This window comes from Pongo abelii, chromosome 3, assembly GCF_028885655.2.
Source record: "Pongo abelii isolate AG06213 chromosome 3, NHGRI_mPonAbe1-v2.0_pri, whole genome shotgun sequence".
Classification (NCBI taxonomy): Eukaryota; Metazoa; Chordata; class Mammalia; order Primates; family Hominidae; genus Pongo; species Pongo abelii.
Window position 1 is genome coordinate 143,425,778 of NC_071988.2, and position 20,921 is coordinate 143,446,698.

Sequence of the window (20,921 nt, forward strand, 5' to 3'; positions counted from 1 at the left end):
TAAGTTCAGTAACTAGAAAAAAATGAAACTTTTTTGAGTCTTATGGACTAATTATAAAAGTAATTCTTTAAAGAAGTTCTAAAAATATTCTGAGTTGTGATAGCCTCATTAGAATTAGTACATTCTAAGAGTTATCACTTTGAAAGAAAAATCCCTATTTAGCAGACCAAGTTCTGATTTTTTTTTTTTTTTTTTTTTTTTTAGTAGAGACAGGGTTTCACCATGTTAACCAGGCTGGTCTCAAACTCTTGACCTCAGGTGATCCACCCATCTTGGCCTCCCAAAGTGCTGGGATTATAGGCATGAGCCATCACACCCACCCCCAAGTTCTGTAATAGTTTTAAAGGTAAGTCTTACCTATTATAATCAGGCTGCATGAAAAAAAATCTCTAACAACTAAACAATTGTTATTATTACTCATTGTTATGAACTGAATGTTTTGTCCACCCCAGACTCATGTGTTCAAATCCTAACCCTCCAATGTGATGGTATTAGGAGGTGATTAGGTTCCACCCTTACAAATGGGATTAGTGCTCTTATAAAAGAGACCCCACAGAACTTCCTTGTCCCTTTTCTGCCATATGAGACACAGTGAGAAGACAGTTGTCTATGAACCAGGAAGCACTTACAGCTACCTGATTTTCAACAAATGCACCAAGAACATACATTGGGGAAAGGACAGTCTCTTCAATGAATGGTGCTGGGAAAACTGGACATCCACATGCAGAAGGATAAAACTAGACCTCTATCTCTCACCAGATACAAAAATCATTTCAAAATAAAGTCTCAGGTGTAAGACTCAAAATGATAAAACTACTAGAAGAAAACATAGGGGAAATACTTCAGGACACTGGTCTGGGCAAGGAGTTTTTAGATAAGACCTCAAAAACACAGGCAACAAAAGCAAAAATAGGCAAATGGGATTACATCAAGCATATTTTCAAACTACACATCTGACAAGGGGTTAATATCCAGAATATATAAGAAACTTAAACAACTCAACAGCAAAAAACAAGTAATCCAATTTAAAAATGGGCAAAAGACCTGAAGAGACATTTGTCAAAAGAAGACATACAAATGGACAACAGGCATATGAAAAAATGTTCAACATCACTAATCATCAGAGAAATGCAAATCAAAACCACAATAAGATTTCACCTCACCCTAGTTAGGATGGCTATTATCAAACAGACAAAAAATAACAAATGCTGGTATGGATGTGGAGAAAGAGAACTCATACACTATTGATAGGAATGTAAAATTAGTACAGCCATTACAGAAAACAGTATGGAAGTTCCTTAAAAAATTAAAAATAGAACTACCATATGATTCAAAAATCCTACTACTGTGTATATATTCAAAGGAAATGAAATCAGTATATTGAATAGATGCTTAAAAAATTAAAAATAGAACTACCATATGATCCAGCAATCCCACTACTGGTATATACCCAAAGGAAATGAAATCAGTATGTTGAAGAGACATCTGTACTCCCATGTTTACTGCAGCACTATTCACAATAGCCGAAATATGGAATCAACCTAACTGTCCATCAGCAGATGAACAGATAAAGAAAGTATGGTTGTATATATACACACAGTGGAATTCTATTCAGCCACAATGACATTTTGTCTTTGTGGCAACACAGATGGACCTGGAGGACATAATGTTAAATGAAACAAGCCAGGTACAGAAAGGCAAATATCATATGATCTCACTCATATGTGACATCTTAAAAAGTTTATCTCATAGAAGTAGAGAGTAGAATAGTGGCTACCAGAAGTTGGAGAGGGCAGGGGAATGGGAAGTGGGGAGAAGTTGGTCACCAGGTACAAAGTTATAGTTAGATAGAAGAAGTAATTTAAGGTGTTACAGGGCACAGTAGGGGGACTATAGTTAACAACATTGTATTGTATGTTTTAAAATAGCTAGAAGAGAGGATGTTGAATGGTCTTACCACAAAGAAATGATAAATGAACAAGGTGATGAACATGCCAAATACACTGCTTTGATCCTTACACAATGTATACATGTATTGAAATATCACACTGTATGCCATAAGTATGCATAATTATAATGTGCCAATTAAAAATAAAATTAAAAAATAAAATAAAGTTTGAGAAAAAAGGAGCCAAAAATAGAAATGGATGAAAAATTCAAAATGAATAGGGAAAAAATGGTAAATATGGAAGACAGTCAAGAAGAATTCAGTAGGCTTTAAATTGGTGTCTTTGAAGAAGAAATCCAAAATAATGGAGCAGAAAAAATGTTTCAAGATATTTCAATAAAATTATTCAAAAATTAAAAGAAGACTAAACATACATATTGAAAGGCCATAGTGTGGCCAGGTGCAGTGGCTCATGCCTGTAATGCCAGCACTTTGGGAGGCCGAGATGGGCGGATCACGAGGTCAGGAGATCGAGACTATCCTGGCTAACACAATGAAACCCCATCTCTACTAAAAAAATACAAAAATTGACCGGGTGTGGCGGTGGCACCTGTAGTCCCAGCTACTTGGGAGGCTGAGGCAGGACAATCGCTTGAACCTGGGAGGTGGAGGTTGCAGTGAGCCGAGATCACACCACTGCACTCCAGCCTGGGCAACACAGCAAGACTCCATCTTAAAAAACAAAAAAATAGAAAGGTCATAGTGTATGCCAGGAAAAATTGATACAGATCCATCTATAGAACAATCAATACCAAGTTGTAGGATTTAAAAGATAAAGATATTTGGGGCATTCAAACTAAAACCTCAGGTCAACTATATGAGGAAAACAATCAGGCTGGCCTCAAACTCTTCCACATCAACATTCCATTCCAGGAGGCTCTGGAGCAACATCTACACATACATTAAAAATAAATTATCACCTAAGTATATTACAGGTAGTCAATATAAATATATAGAAATAGAAACTAATTTAGAACATAAAATAACTCAGAGAACATAGTTCTCATAAACTCTTCTTGAAGGAACTACCAAAAGACAAAGTTAAGCTAAGAAAGAGATAAACAGAAAATTATGGCAAAAAAGACTGGTGGTAAATACTGACTATGTTTAACTGTGGGACTGAAACTAAACCAAATGTAGGCTATAGTCCTGACAAGGTAGTGAAGTGGATCAGAATATGTCACCCCAAAATATGCCATTTTGGCATAAGGATTATTTTGAGCTGAAGGCAATTAAAAAGTAGCAAACACAGAAAGAGTTCTCTGCCCTAACCCATCTGCCTAAAAACAGGACATACATTTCCCTTTGTGAAGGTCTTCCTCCTCTCCCCCTCCCAGATTAGCAGGAGGAAAAACAATCATTACCACTGGGGACAGAAAGTCAGCACCAAGGTGGTTCTGCACAAGCAAACCTTACTAAAATAACCTGTATCTTCTATCAGTTTCTCCCACATACTTACCTTCCAACAATTTACTACCTTTAGCAACCCAAACACTTTTTCCTTTGTCATATCACTTCTCCACAAACTTCTTGTCCTTTGTTATGTTGGTATATAAGCCCCAAATGCTAACTACCCCTTTGAGCTACTCGTCACTGAGTTTTTCTACAGGTATGTGCACTGCATGCATAAATAATCCTTTTTTCCTCTCCTGTTTATCCGTCATTTGTCAGTTTAATTCATAGCCCCCAGGTACTGAACCTAAAGGGATTAAGAAAATTATTCTTCTTCCCGCAACAAACACAGTTCTAATAATTTAACAAGCAGGAGCTGGGAGAGGAAGGGGGAAAATAGTGTAAATAAAATACGGATATTGATTTTCTTCATAGTTTAGAGCTGAAGGATCAAAAGATAAAACTTGAAACATATCAATCAATTAACAGAGACTTAAGTATGTTTAAAAATATTAAGATAAACACCAAGACATATAGTATAATCCACTTCAGCAGAGACTGCCACTTCTCTTCCACAGCTTTTTAGTTTGGCACATGGCCACTTGAAATTAGGACTTTATTTCCCAGGCTCCATTGCAGATAGGTGGTTTGTGCAACTTTACAGAAGTTTCTTATAGGAAGGAACTTTCTTCTCTATCACTTTCTAACTGTATTTTGGAATGTAGAAATAATAGGCAGAGCTCCAGGAGTTTTCTTGGAACATAAGATAATGTTAGACTGAAAGCCATTCATGACGCAGTAATACGATGGAAAAAGCCTGGGCCCCTGACATTGTTAGGTACCACATTAGGAACATGAGAGAGAAATAAATTTCTATTTTCTTTTAGCCATTTAAAGGCTGGTACGTGGTGGTTTTGTGAGAATTGCACCAAATTAATCATAATTAATATAAACAATAAGGGGACTACTTTAAAATGTCACTGAATACACAAAAGACCTAATAAATCGAAAAGTATATCCTTAGAAAAGAAAACACAACATTATAAAGCATCAATTTGCCTTAACATGATCAAAATAAAGATACCAGCAGACAAGCCCACCTTAAAATTCAGATAGAGAAATAAGGAAGAGGTTGGGTGCTGGTGGCTCATACCTGTATTCCCAGCATTTTGGGAGGCCAAGGCAAGTGGATCACTTGAGGTCTGGAGTTCAAGACCAGCCTGGTCAACATGGTAAAACCCAATCTCTACTAAAAATACAAAAGTTAGCTGGGTGTGGTGGCAGGTGCCAGTAGTCCCAGCTACTCGGGAGGCTGAGGCAGGAGAATTGCTTGAATCCAGGAGGTGGAGGTTGCAGTGAGCCGAGATTGCACCACTGCACTCCAGCCTGGGCAAGAGAGGCAGACTCTGTAACAGAAAAAAAAAAAAAAAAAAAAGAAGGAAAAATAATAGGAAATTCTGTAAAATAAAAACCCTGAAGTAAGGATGTGTATGTGTGTGTGCGCGTGTATGTACACACGTGCAAGTATGCACGTGTATGTGTGTTTTGTTTGATTTTTGTCTTAAACTATAATAATTATGATAATGTGGTTCTACAGCATGAATAGATCAGTGGAACAGAATGAAAAGCCTAGAAATAAATTTATACAGGAATTTAGTAAATTATTAAAGTGGTATTTCAAATCAATAGAAAAGATAGATTATTCAACACACCCAGCTGTATGATAATCTGGAAAGACAACATATTTGGATTCCTACCCTACAGGTTAAATGAAAATATATTCTATATGAATCAAATATTTTCAGAGTCCAAAGAAGTGAAAGAACTAAAGAAATCTGAGTTAAAAATATTAAATAATCTCCTATGGGGGAAAAATCTTTCCAAGTAGGACACAAAACCTGACGCCATAAACAATTTGTAACGTTGACTATACAAAAATAAAAAAAGCTGTGGATGGGAAAAAATACTTTAAATATTAAAAAGACACACAATAACCTGGTAAAAACATTCTTAAGTCATAACACAAAGGCTAATATTGTTAAAATATGAAGAATTCCTCTTCATTGATAACCAAAAGCCCCTCAAGAAAAGCAAATATATATGGAGACATAAGTATATATAACATTAAACATAAAAAAGAAGGTAAAACTCATTCATGATAAAGAAATGCAAAGCAGCACATTTTAACCTATCTGGTGAAGATAAAAACCTTTGGTAACACACTGTTTGTAAATTAAGGAGGAAATAGGTGCTCTCATATATTTATTGTAAGAATGTAAGTTAGTACAAGCTCCATCAGTTTGACAATAGCTAAAAAATTAAAATTCAAATATACTTTAACCAGAAAATTCCATGTATTTGTTCATGATTGAGATGCTATATATACAAAATGACTTACTACAGTATTACTTATAATAGCTAAATATTAGCAATATCCTCTATTTTCATCAATAAAAGAATGATTAAATAAGTATAACCATATGATGGAATACAATGTAACTACTAAAAGTAAAACTTTAACTTTAAAAAGAGACAAAGAAAGGCATTATATAATAATAAGAGGATCAGCTCAGCAAGAGAATATACCAGTTATAAATATACATACACCCAATACTAGAGCATTCAGATATATAAGGCAAATATTATTAAGTCTAAAGGGAGAAATATATCCTAATATAATAATAGTTGGGGACTTCAACCTCACTCTCAGCATTAGACAGATCATTTAGACAGAAAATCAACAAAAAGCCATCAGATTTAAACTACACCAAGACCAATGGACCAAAAATACATTTATGGAACATTTTACCCAACAGCTGGGAAGTACACATTCTGTTTTTGTTTTTTTTTTCTTTTTTGAGACAGTGTCTCACTCTGTATCCTAGGCTGGAGTGCAGTTGTACAACCATGGCTCACTGCAGTCTCAACTTCTTGGGCTCAAGCAATCCTCCTACCTCATCTTCCCAAGTATGTAGGATTACAGGCATGTGCCACTATGCCTGGCTAATTTTTTTCACTTTTGCAGAGACAGGGTCTCACCATGTTGCCCAGGCTGGTCTCAAACTCCTGAGCTTAAGCAATCCTTCTGCCTTGGCCTTCCAAGGCAGGTGTGAGCTACCAGACCCAACCCCAAAACATATATTCTTTTAATCAGCACATGGTACATTCTCTAGGATTGACCATATGTTAGGACATAAAACAAGTCTCAGGAACTTAATAAAATCAAAATTATGTCAAGTATTTTATCTGACCACAATGGAATAAAATTAGACATCATAACAAAAGGCACATTTGAAACTATGCAAATACATGAAAATTAAACAACATATTCCTGAATGACCAATGGGTCAAGGAAAAAATTAAGAATGAAATTTTAATATTCCTTGAAATGAGTGAAAATAGAAATACAACATACCAACACCCATGCAACACAGCAAAAGCAGGATTAAGGGGCAAGTTTATAGCAATAAATGCCTACATCCACCAAAAAACTAGAAGGATTTCAAATAAACAATCTAATGATGCACGTAAAGGAAAAAAAGCATAAAAAATGCTTGAAAAAAGCACGAAAGAAAAGCATGAACAAATCAAACCCCAAATTGGTAGAAGAAATAATAAAGATTAGAGCAGAAATAAACAAAATTGAGACTAAAATAAATACAAAAAATCAACAAAACAGTTTTTTTAAAAAGATAAACAAAATTGACAAATCATTAGCTAGAGTAACTTAAAAACAGAAAGATAAGACTCAAATAAATAAAATCAGAAAATGAAAAAGGAGACATCACAATGGATAATAGAGAAATATGAAAGATCACTAGAGACTACTATGAATAACCATATGCCAATAAATTAGAAAACCTGGGAAAAAGGATAAAATCACAGACACATTCAATCTACCAAGATTGAACCAAGAAGAAATAGAAAATCTAAACAGACCAAAAACAGGTAACAAGATTAAATGAGTGCATAAAATATCTTCCAAAAAAAATAATAAAATAAAGTCCAGGACCAAATGGTTTCACTGCTGTATTCTACTGAACCTTTATAAAGAAGAATTAATACTAATTATTCTCAAACTAATCGGAAAAATTAAAGCAGAAGGAATTCTTCTTAACTCACTTTATGAGACCAGTATAACCCCAATACCAAAATAAGGACACAATAAAACTATAGGCCAATATCCCTGATGAACATAGATGTAAAAATCCTCAATAAAATATTAATAAACCAAATCCAAAATCACATCAAAATCCCACTTGATAGTGGGATTTATCCCAGGAATGCAAAGATGTTTCAACATACAAAAATCAATAAACATCATACATCACATCAACAGAATGAAGGATAAAAACTGTATGATTATCTCAACAGGTGATAAAAGCTTTTCATAAAATTCAATATTCCTTTATGATAAAAAATCTTAATAAATTAAGTATAGAAAGAAAGACTCTCAATGTAATAAAGGCATATAACAAACCCACAGCTAACATCTTACTGAACTGGGAAAAGCTGAAAGCTTTTTTAGAACTGTAACAAGACAAGGATGCTTACTATCACCACTCTTATTCAACATAGTACTGGATGTTCTGGCCAGAACAATTAGGCAAGAGAAAGAAAGAAAGGGTATCCAAATTGGAAAGGAGGAAGTCAAATTGTCCCTGTTTGCAGACAACATGATCGTATACATTGAAAAACCTACAGACTCTACCAAAAAACTTTTAGAACTGATAAACAAATTCAGTAAAGTTGCAGAATACAAAATTAACATACAAAAATCAGTTGCATTTCTATACACGAACAACAAACTACTTGAAAAAGAAAATTAAAAAGGCAATGCCATTTACAATACTCAGGAATAAATTAACCAAGGAGATGAAAGACCTCTTCAAGGAAAACTACAGAACACTGATGAAAGAAACTGAAGAGGATACAAACAATGGGAAATGTACCGCATGCTCATGGATCAGAAGAATTACTACTGTTAAAATGACAAAAGTACTCAAAGCAATCTACAGATTCAATGCAACTCCTATCAAAATACCAATGACATTATTCACAGAAATAGAAAAAATATCCTAAAATTTGTAGGGAATCATAAAAGACCCCAAACAGCCAAAGCAATCCTGAGCAAAAAGAACAAATCTGGAAGTATCACACAATCGGACCTTAAAATATATTACCAGGCTGTAGAAACCAAAACCACACGGTACTGGCATAAAAACAGACACATACACCTATGGAACAGAATTAAGAACTCAGAAATTAATCCATGTATCTATAACCAACTGAGTCTTTACAAAGATGCCAAAAACACTCATTGGGAAAAGGACAGTCTCTTCAATAACTGGTGCTGGGAAAACTGGATATCCATATGCAGAAGAATAAGACTAGACTCCCACTTCTCACCTTGTATAAAAATCAGGGCAAAATGGATCAAAGACCTAAATGTAAGACCTGAAATGATAAAACTAGTAGAAAAAAACATAGGAGAAATGCTTCAGGACATTGGTCTAGGAAAATATTTTATGAACAAGACCTCAAAAGCACAAGTGACAAAAGCAAAAATAAACATATGGGCTCATACCAAACCAAAGGCTTCTGCACAACAAAGGAAACAACAACAGTGAAAAGACAGCCTACAAAATGGGAGAAAATATTTGCAAATTGCTCACCCAATAGGGGATTAATATCCAGAATATACAGGGAACTCAATCACCTCAACAGCAAAAAAAAAAAAAAAAAAAAAAAAAATTCCAATTAAAAATGGGCAAATAATCTGAACAGACATTTCTCAAAAGAATACATACAAATGGTCAACGATATATGAAAAAATGCTCGACATCACTAACCAAACCACAATGAGGTATCATCTCACTCCAGTTAGAATGGCTACTATCAAAAAGACAAAAAAAAAAAAAAAATGCTGGCAAGAACACAGAGAAAGGGAACTCTAATATGTTGTTGGTGGGAATGTAAACTAGTACAACCACTATGTAGAACAGTATGGAGGATTTTCCAAAAACTACAAATAGAGCTACCATATGATCCAGCAACCCCACTACTGGGAATTTATCTAAAGGAAAATAAATCATTATATCAAGGAGATAACTGCACCCACATGTTTTATTGCAGCACTATCCACAATATTCAAAACATGAAATCAACCTAGGTGTCTAACAGCAGATGAATGTATAAAAAATGTGGTATAGATACACAACGGAATGCAATTCAGCTATAAAAAAGATTGAAATCCCATCATTTGCAGCAACATGGATGGAACTGGAGGACATTATGTTAAGTGAAATAAGCCAGGAACATAAAGTTAAGCACCGCATGTTCTAACTCATATGTGGAAGCTAAAAAAAGTTGATCTCACAGAGGTAAAATGTAGGACAAAGGACACTAGAGACTGGGAAGGGTAAGGGGTAGGGAGGGATATGGAGAGATTTGTTAAAGGATACAAAATTACCGCTAGATAGGAGGAATAAGTTCTAGTGTTCTACACCAGGAGTCCCCAACCCGCAGGTGAAGGACTAGCACTTGTCCGTGGCCTGTCAGGAACCAGGCTGCACAGCAGGAGGTGACAGGCTGGCAAGCGAGCATTACCGCTTGAGCTCCACCTCCTGTCAGATTAGCAGTGGCATTAGATTCTCCTATTATTGTGAACCCTATTGTGAACTGCACATGTGACAGATCTAGGGTGTGCACTCCTTATGAGAATCTAATGCCTGAAGATCTGAGGTGGAGCACTTTCATCCTGAAACCATCACCCCACCCCATTCGTGAAAAAACTGTCTTCCACAAAACCAGTCCCTGGTGCCAAAAAGGTTGGGGACCACTGTTCTATATCACTATAGCATGACCATAGTTAACAATGATATATTAATATTATATAGTTTCATACAGCTAGAAGGAGGATACTGAATGTTACCAACACAAAGAAATGATAGATGTCTGAGATGATGGATATGCTAATTACCCTGATCTGATTCCTACATATGTATCAAAACATCACTACGTAGACAACAAATAAGTACAATTATTTATCAATTAAAAATAAAGTTAGACAAAACCAATAAAACAAAAATAAACAAACGTAAAATTTACAAAAATTTTCTTAAAAAAAAGACTTTGACAATCAGTGGGCTGAGCCATTTTGTGGTTTCCTGCTTCTAAAAAAATTGGATAAGAAATAGAACAATACGCAGTAACTGACATCACCAATATATTATAAACTCCTTGATCTTCACTTTTGTGAACTTATACATATCAGAAAATCAAAGACTTGATGATCGAAATGATCAATGAGATGAAAAACAAAGGGCTATAACTTCCCCTGAGTTGGAGAATAGTGTTCAAATGTCACATCCAGTATCAAAATGCAAAAGATATTTTAAAGTAGTACTCATGAAACAGTATAGCCAAACAATTCATTTAAAAAATGGATCACCTGAAGGAAAAACCTAGAGAAAAAACAAGTTTTCCTGCTGTGGGAGCATTATTCATTCTAACATACTCTGTCTTCTACTGCTTTCTCCAGTTTAAGTTATAAATTATTTGGTAATTGTAGCAACACTTTGCTTTCAATATTGTGAGAGGAACTCTTAGTTAAAAAAAAAATGAGGGACTTGGACTCTGATTTCTAGTCTCCTCCAACTAACATACTATTTTCTTTTATTTTTAATTTTTTTTAAAAAAATTTCACAGGTGTTGAATCATTTTCTTTGCTCTGAACCATCCTCATGGTATAATGGTATATCTCAAGAATATAATTCAACTCATGACACATACACAAACACACACGCAGACATATATGGAATCACACAGAGATCAAGAGATACGTCTAATGAATGCTTACCTGATAACGTGTTGGCTGATTGAGAATGCTGTTAAAACTGTGTGATTCAAAAACTCTTGAGTTAGACTGAGTGAAGAGGTTTAACTAGGAAAAAATACAATTAACCTAGTAAATTAGAATACATTCATTTGGAATAAAAAATATAATCCATTTATTCTCCTTGATAACATTTCTGGAGTCAACATTCCCAAGAAACATTTTGTGGAAGTTGAGCTTTGTAAGCGATGTAATATATTCCCAAAGGTTAAAATTACTGTGAGCAATATGCTCACATTTATCAAAATGTTGGCAGGATGTACTACTGTAATAGAACTATTTAATGGAAAATATATGTTAAAAATTGGCTCATAATAAACATAATTTTTCCTGGGGACCTTGTATACTTTATCAAAATGCACTCAAGGCATCTAGAAGGCCAAATTCCATAGAAGTTCAATCTGTTCCTAAGCCTAAGTTCCTCTCCTAGATTTGAACAGAAACACATTGCAGGTTCAGATGGCACCATTTGATATTTTGCAGCCCTAAAATATTAGCCAAAATAACACATCTTCCAAAGCATCTTGGTCTTATACTGAGCCAGGTTCACAATTTGGAGAGAATTGGGCTAAAGAATTTTGGTTTCCTTCTCTTTTCTCTCTTTTTCTTTTTAAGGTTTAGCTTTTGAGTGGGTAGGAACAGGAAGCAAGAGGAACACACAGATATTACCTAGTCTTCATGTATATGAGCAGGGCCTCTTATCCGTGGCCAAGCTCTGCCACTGTAAGGTGTGATTCAAACACATGGCCCTCTAGCCAAAGAGATGATTCACCTCACCACCTAACTTCCCACCATTATAACTCAGGAAGGTGTGGGATGCTAAGAGAGAAGGAAGTGCCACTGATAGGCAAGGACCTCCCTTTGTCTCTTACAATTGTGCCTGGACAAAACCTTCGCTAACAAAGTTAATTCTCCAATCGGCCACTGGAGGCCAGTATCTGATTGCTGACTGAGGTTAGCTGTCTAGGTTAGCTGGAAAGATTTCTTGAGGCTCCTTCCTCTCTTCTAAAAAAGAGAAATAGAAAAGTATAATTTCTCCAAATTTCTGCTACATTCAATACATGAAGAGTATCTATGAATATGAGTAATATTAAAGAGATGTAAACAGCTATATGCAAAATTTAAAAAAATGAAATCAAAATGTTATTATTTATTGTGGCAGTTTTTAACCAGATATGGGAAGAGTGGGAAGTCGAGGAACAAGCCTCCTGAGAGATCAGTGTCCAACTTTCTATTTCCAGCATCTTCTCTGGGAAAAGCTACTTTCCTGTCAATGGTACGATACAGGCAAGAGAGGACAGCCTAAATGTAATGCTTCCTTCTTGTTCCTGTGAACAGTCTGTATTTTCTTTACAGCAGTCTAGGTAGCCACAAGCCTACTGTGTGTGCTCTTCTCAACCTGACATTTAGTATTTCCCCTTCTACATTATGATAATATCAGGAATGAAGTCAGTGAGACCGGTTGCCTACAGAAAGAAAACTCAAGGTGTGTTCTGTGAAGTGCAAGAGTTGTGAGCTCCCACACTTGAGAGACTTCCTTTTTTGCAATAAAGCCTCAGTTAATAAATCCCCAGAAAAACAAAGGTCCCTCAAAGCAAAGTCAATTTCAGTAGCAGCAAGAGCTGCCCAGGATGACAACTAGAGCCTGGCTCCTTTAAGAGACCAGCTACCGCACAGCTGAAGGTACACCTCGCTGAGAAGAAGTGGGCCGGTAACCAAGGGTGGACTCAGGTGCTGAACATGAGACATCCAGGTCTCGCAGAGAGAGCTAGGCATCTGATGCTAAAATACTTGAATTCTGCACCTACCCCACACTGGTCAGTTAATGCGACCTTGCATAAGCAAATTATCTGAATAGCTTCAATTGTCTTATCTATAAAATGGGAATAATGATAATACCTACCTCACAGCGTTGCATGAGGTTCAAATGTACAGGAAAGCACTTTGTAAACTGTGAATGAGGAAGGGCACTGATATTTGTTGAGGCTGGAACTTTGTAGATCTCATATAATCCTCACAACAACTCTACAAAGTTAGACGACTGTCTACAATTGGTGGACAATTAAGGCTCAGAGTAGTGAAGTGATTTATCCATGTTCCTTGTTAATCAGCCTTAAGGGCCACAATTCAAATCCAGGTCTAATGTCGAAGCTCTCTTCTTTGTGTTATACTGCTTCTCACTGCATACATGAGGTATTATTTTAAATCATGGGCTGTCACAACCAATCGCTGACTTCTAACTCAATAGCCTTAAGAGCCCATATCCAGGTCAAACAAAAAAATATTTAAAAGGTCACTTTCTTAAAGAATACAATTCTTGAAGATTCACAACAATTTTAAAAAGCAATAAATTAAATTGCACTAATCTTAACTTTTTCACCTAGTTTCAACTGAGAAAAAATATCTACCTTCGTTCAGGAAGGCCTATGCTTTATGGGGATAACGTTGATATCTCGTGGGCTTTTAGGATGTTATAGCTACAGACCATTTTCACAATTTTAGAAAAAGTTATATTTTAACTCTATACATTTGTTCCTGTCTGCCTCATTCCCTATTATTTAGGTTCACTCACATCCTTCTATCTATACCATTCTATCTCTGAAAGTTAGCTCATGATAACAAAGTATGATCATGAAAATTATCTTCTTTGTTAAACTATGACTCAACTGAGATAACTCAAGGGTTTCTTGCTTATTTATAAAATGAGTATTTATGGTTATTTGAGGATGCTCTTGGGCCTGTTTTCCATTTTATGACACTAATGGAAAAAAGATTATTTAGCCAAATAAAAAGTTTCTACAAAAAAGGAGAATATAGTGGTGGTGAACTGTACATAAACCAAGAGGAAGGCTGGAAGTTTAAACTATTTAACTTCAGAATAACAGTTGAGAAGCATGGAACACACAAAAACAAAGTGTTTTCTAACAGTGACTTTTCTGGTTACTTTTAACAAGTTAAAGGCTTTTTTGTTTGTTTTTAATCTGGCAGTTTATATGATGTTCTGATCAAAAGCAGGGCCTCGACTCAGTGACTTCTTGAAACATCATGAAAATATTTAGTATTAGTCTGTGAAAGACTGTGGACTAGACAGTTACTTTTAACATCTTCTAAGTTCACACATAAAAATTATTGAACAAACATCAAAAGACAAGAAAAAAAAGACAGAACATTTATTTTAAGGTCTTGGTAAGTTTTCAATACCTACCCTGGACTTTGAGTTACCCATTCCCATTTCTATATCCTTCTGAAGCCTTCTCCTTCTGCATTTGGGAAAGTTAACGATTCGCATGATGAAATAAACAAAGGATTTTGGACTAGGAACTAGACTGAAAGGTGGAGGTAATGTTTTTCCATCATCAAAATAGGATAACCAAAGTTTTGAACGAGCAAACTTCCATTCTACATCACTGTCATCCTGTGTCACAAAAACAGAAAAAAAACTAATTTTAAAAGCTAAATATTCTAGTGACTGATGCTAATAGGTTTTTTACAATGAATCTATGTTTTTGAAATAGATAACTTATACACATTTATCTACATATATTCTATAGACCTACCTAATATTCTCATTTTTCAAATATAAGATACTCATTCTTTTTCATATGCCTCTACCTGTACCCACTGAAATTTAACCAGAACTTCCTGTCTACCATCCAAAAACAAGGCAAAAAAGACAAGAAAAATAGAGTGCCAAGGAAGGATAAAAAGATTAATTCCTCCCTCTGTCCCCCACCCAGTCAATTCTGCATGTTTGACAATAGTTGCCTATTTCCCATCCTCCTTCCTCACCTATACCTATCCAAGCCAGGTTGTAGACACAGCATATTATATTTCAAGGGCAAGGGGAAAAATGATTCTCAGATGAATTGCTTTTAGGCATTTCTGTGTTTACCATATGTCCCCAAATGTCACATAAGCCCCTGAGTACCTGAACTTGTCTTACATCTCCTTCCATTCTCTGTGCTGCCCACGGTGATGGAGATAACCACCCTAACTGATAGGAGAAATGAAAGGAAGTGGGGCCTTACGAGGAGGAAGCTGGCTCTCTCAGTTCACACAGCCTAGAAGGCCATTAGGACCAAAACTTCTACTTTGAGAACACTATATTATGAGTTTCTAAAACATACATAGAGATTTGGTGGAGTTAACAAACTGCAAAGCACTAAAAAGATACTGAACACTAAACTGAAGGACATAAGAAAACATATATACAACAGTGAAGAGAGGTACCAAACCCAGCCCAATCCAAAACCAAGAATCAAGTGATTTCTAGAATACTCAAAATTGTGACTGCATAAAGAACACCATCAGTGTTTGCCAAACATCTGGTCATTCTACCAGGTAGAATTGTGGGCTGGCTAATTGAAGAGAGAGTAATTTCCTTAGGGCCAATACTTCTTCCAGCCCCTAATTTCAAAACTTCTGAAATATACCCTGAGAGAAGGCAGAGCAGCAGTAAATTCATGGGGACCCCTGCTGTGCACCTAGAAGACAGCAGAATGTGTAGAGCTATCTATCCAGGTAGAAAACACAGAGAAAGGCCCAGGCTCTGTGTGGATATAAGCCTCTTTGTTACATGAGCTGGAGCTCAGCCACAGGGTACAAAAGCAGATGTATACTATCAGAATAGGATGACAAGAATAGACACTATGGATAGAAAACCGATTTACCTCAATTTCTTGATATGAGCTATTAATCATAGCAATTAGCATGTTGAGTAAAACGACCACCATAGTTACATTGTATATTCCATAAAGAACGTATCCAATATTTTCTATGAATTTGTGATCATATTTGAGCACAACGGAAGTCACTTCAGACAACCCAAATATTGACCAAAATAAAGTCTTGAAACTTTCTTCTACACTGTTGAAAAAATAAGATACAAAGTAAGTAAGTTAACAGTTGTCAATATCTAAGAGTGAAAAGTAAAAAACAAGTTAGGGTTTAACTACTGTACAGATGGAAAATGCCACCATAATATACTCCAAGAGCAGAATTACTTTGTTATGACATTTCATAGAAAAATTATTCTTTCAGGTTTTCAGGAACTGGTGATTAAATGGTGCCAATGCCTAGCTTTTCTGAAGTTATCATCAAGTGAAAATTCTCTGAACTCCACAGAAGAAAGCTGAAGTCAAGTCACAACAACCATTCCTTTCTCCTACAAAAATGGGAATTTGCTGTTTGATTTTGTATGTGATTTAGAAACTTAATTCAGGTTTTCTGTAGTAGAACAGGGTTGGGATTAAAATTATATACCCAATTTTTAAAAAGTATGTAAAAACATATTCCTTGCAGCATCATTTGCAGTAGGGAAGAATGAAAGTAATCTAAATATCCATCAATAGGGGACAGGCTAAATAATTCTGGTATATCCAGATGATGGAATGCTATGCAGCCACTGTGGGAAAATGAGACAGATCAAGCTTTGTGTGTTTATATAAAATTATATCAAAGATATAGTAAATGAAAAAATAAGATATAGCAAGTGTGAAATATTCTATCATTTAAATTAAAAAGGGGGCATACAAATACTTATATTCTTTTTTATATAAAAAAATCTCTGAAAATATCCAAAAGAAACCATTGCCTCTGGGAACTAAGGATAAGTAAGAGACTGGGCCAAGGGTAGGGAGAAGGACAGGCATTTCCCTGTAGACGCCTCTCTATTTAAATTTTTTATCATAGGAACACATTACCTACCTAGAAATACTTAACTGGAAATGAAGAGGAGGCAACAGAATGAAAGATTCCTGTTCTTTCCCCTTAATTTATATAATGTACTTCCTGATTCTTCCACCACAACAATTAGCACTTAGGCCCTCACCAGACTAATTACCTACTTTTGTCCCTTAAATGATCTTTGGGTGGTTTTGTCATAGACCCAAACTGTAATCACTAGTGAACTAAATTAATAATCATTAAATTAAAGATTTACACACATAAAATTCCATTACACCTTCAAAAGTAAGTCTTTTTTTTTCTCAGAGAAAGATTTGTGAAAAAGTACGTTTTAAGTTTGTTATAACACATCCTAAATAACAATGAATTTTATAGATTTGTAGGTTTTAGTACTGGTTTATTCATTCACTCATAAAACAAATATTGACGGAGAACCTATTATGTTCTAGAAATTTTGCTACACCCTGAGGATGGAGGGTTGAATAGAACTCTATTCCTATAGAGTTACACTATTACAAAACATTTGGCTATGTGATATCATGGTGTAGACGCTGACAGGAGAGTAAGGAAAACTATAACCTTTTTGTTCCTGCCATTTATTTAACTGTATCACAAAATTCTCCCGCTCCTTCCTCTTGCTCCTTTGCAAACCTTGCTGCCCCTAGCTTCTCTTCGAATCTATATGGAGTGCATGTGTGGGAAGACGGGGATAGTAAAAAAGGAAAGGACACTGGCAGTTCTGAGCTCCTACTGTGGGCAAGAGGCTTTATATAACTCACCTTACATAATCGTCACAACGACCTTATTCAAACTTTATTGTGCTTATTTTAAAAATAAGGAAACTGACACTGAGAAATGTTCAGGAACTTAACCAAAAGCCACAGCTAGAAACAGCAGAGATTGCATTCAAATCCACGTCTGCGTGATTTTCAGCCTAGGTCCTTTCTACTACATTGAATGGTCACATCCCTAGACAAAACAGTGAAGAAAATAGAATGTATAAAATGAGTTACCATAGAGTTAAAAGGAAAATGGGGGCAGGGATCACATTGTGTGCAAGATCTCTTTGTAATTTCCCTGCTGGGTTCAAACAGGTTTTTTCTTCATTACAATAAAGCGAGTTTCAAGTCTCTTTCACCTCCAAGACCTGTTCTATATTAACTATTAAAAAATTCATTTTAGAACAATTGAGATGTCTACAAGGGCTTGATATGCTACTTTAGTCTATAGAGTACTTACTGAGTGTATACTTTGTTTCCAGCAGTGGCATTATTGGGAACAAAGGGAGAGCAGGGAGGGTTTATCACCTTCCCACCTGGAACAACTGCAGTAGAGGGGGGGCCCTACATTCATGACAACCAAACACCACTGGGTGAGAACAGATCTCATAATCTGGGTGTCTCCATGCTGCAGGAACTTGAAGGGAAAATGACTAAGGAAACTTGATCAAGGAAGACTTCATGGAAGAGGTGAGTCTCCAGTGCAGAAACCAGTATGGCCAAAGGAAGAAACTGGTATTACCATGATAGTGGGCTATAAAATGTTTAGCTATAACTTCCTCTTACTCGACTTCCTGTACCGATCAATGAATATATTAAAATAAAAGCTGATGCTTCCTTTTTGAAAGAAGAGTACTGGCTACAAAATGATGAAACTAATTTTAATGTTATACATAATGTAAGAGACACCCAGTATTAGAAATCTGTTATCCTGTTTTCTTAAAATAGCCAGTTTTGTCTAGGGTTTTTCCAAATTCTGACCCATTCTGGTGTCAAACTCTCACTAAGCTCAGAGATGAGCCTTCAGAGCAATGTAATCACACACAAGCACTAACTGTTTTTGATGGATTATTTTCTGTGCTTAAAAACATCTTTATTACAATCAGAGACATTTTTCTTTTGCTTCCTCTAGATTGGTTAGAATTTCTCTTTATCATACCTTTATAATAAGATATTTTACTTACGTGGTAAAAGCAGCATTTACTTTAGCCCCAAGGTAGTAAGAATAAAGTATGAACATGCCAATCATAAAGGCAAAAAACACCATAATAAAGAGGACCATGAACTTGAATATGTCCTTTACAGTCCTTCCAAGAGAGATCTGCAGGGGGCCAAAGCTCTCATTTGCAGGGAGGATGTACGCAATCCGAGAGAAGCTGAGCACGACAGCTATGGCATAAAGGCCTTCAGATATAATCTGAGGGTCAGAAGGGAGCCATTTATCTCTAGCTAGAAAAGAGAGAGAAAGAGATTAAAAATGGAGCTTTCTATTCATTGCCAACTACGCAAAGCAAATACCTTAAATAGGACCTATCTTGTAGGTAGGTGGTTACCATCTCAGTTGAAACGAATCTAGATTTAATTAACTGTCCAGGGACTATTTTCATCTTAAACCAGAAACGTAAATTCTATATTACTTTCGATGGAGGGTACACTATTATAAAGATACTAAGCTGACTTCACATTCAGCAGAAACAGAATAAAATACAAAACATGAAGAGGTTAAAACACTTCGTTAGACACAGACTGTATCCAGGATGACAAAACAACTGACTTGACTGATTTGTCCCTTCAGTTATTAGATTTACTGACCAGTTATTTTGTCATCCTATAGGCACAGCCGGAGTGTAACTTCTTTTCCATATTTTGTGGGAAAATTAGTTCATCCAACAATTCATGCAAATAAAATATTTCGAGGAGTGAGAATGTCACTGAATCACAATGGTGCTGATGATGTGGTATCTCAGCAATATAACTTGTCCCTGAAAAATGTAAAATGCCACTGAAGTAAAAGAATTTTGGATATAGATTCAGAATGAGGACTCCTAACAACCCTTTCAAGGTCACTTATTAAGTCTGCAGCAGACCTGTCAGGTCAATGAAATATTATGTGGTTAATTGTGCAAACTTGCAGACATCTGCAATAACAACAAAACTTAACATTTATTGATCAGTTCAGCCACTGTGGAAAGCACTTTGAAGATTTCTCAAAGAACTTGAAACAGAACTACCATTCAACCCAGCAATTCCATTAGTTGGTATATATCCAAAAGAAAACATATTGTTTTACCAAAAGACACATGCACTTGCATCTTCATTGCAGCACTATTCACAATAGCTAAGATATGGAATCAACCTAGGTGCTCATCAACAGTGGACTGGATACAGAAAATGTGGTACATATACTCCATGGAATACTATGCAGCCACAAAAAAGAACAAAAATCATGTCCTTTGCAGCAACATGAATGCAGCTGGAGGCCATTATCCTAAGTGAATTAATGCAGGAATAGAAAACCAAATACCGCAGGTTTTCACTTATAAGTGGAAGCTAAATAGTAGGTATTTATGGACATAAACATAGCAACAATGAAACTGGAAACTACTAGAGGGAGGAGGAAAGGGTTGAAAAACATCTATTGGGTATATGCTCAGTGCCCAGGTAATGGGGTCATTCCTAGCCCTAAACCTCAGAATCATGCAATATACTCAGGTAACAAACCTGCACATGTACCCTTTGAATCTAAAATAAAAGTTTACAAAATTAACGTTTCTTGACTATTTAATATGTGTCAGACACTGTTTTAAATGATCCTATGGATTTGATATTATTATCCTCTTTTCAGAGATGCAGAAACCAGACTTAGAAAGATTAAAAATTGACCAAAACAATACATATAGGAGATAGGGAAGCCTGAATCCATCCCTTCCAGACAACAGTCACTAAATATACATGAATAAATTTCAATAAATAGGTTATGAAATAGTCGAGATACATAAAATACAATCTAAAATTAATTCTTTAATTACAAATGATGATCATTTGCTCATTTGAACAAGTCTCCTTGGTATACAAAAATCTTTGCTTGCTGAGAATAACAGAGGTGCTTAATTACATTTTGTATTTTGGAGCGGAAGTCCAGCCTTCAGTAACATTAACATGCTGCTTGTACTCATCACAATGTGCCCTAATTACATCTATAAAAAATTATTCTTCACAA

General features: G+C 35.6%; 1 protein-coding gene across 7 annotated transcripts in view; it reads right to left on the minus strand.

Moving 5' to 3' along the window:
- Positions 1–20,921, minus strand: part of TRPC3 (transient receptor potential cation channel subfamily C member 3) — a 73,690-nt gene that overhangs the window by 10,326 nt on the left and 42,443 nt on the right. For 4 of the 7 annotated variants that reach the window (XM_054554428.2, XM_054554425.2, XM_054554424.2 and 1 more), the window contains 5 exons: positions 18,886–19,150; positions 15,908–16,103; positions 14,443–14,652; positions 13,141–13,188; positions 11,202–11,285 (listed from right to left, as the gene is read on the minus strand). In XM_054554428.2, coding sequence (XP_054410403.1) covers positions 11,202–11,285; positions 13,141–13,188; positions 14,443–14,652; positions 15,908–16,103; positions 18,886–19,150 — 803 coding nt within the window. The remainder of the gene's footprint in view (positions 1–11,201; positions 11,286–13,140; positions 13,189–14,442; positions 14,653–15,907; positions 16,104–18,885; positions 19,151–20,921) is intronic. The other 3 variants (XM_002815112.5, XM_054554429.2, XM_054554426.2) reach the window with 1 other exon arrangement.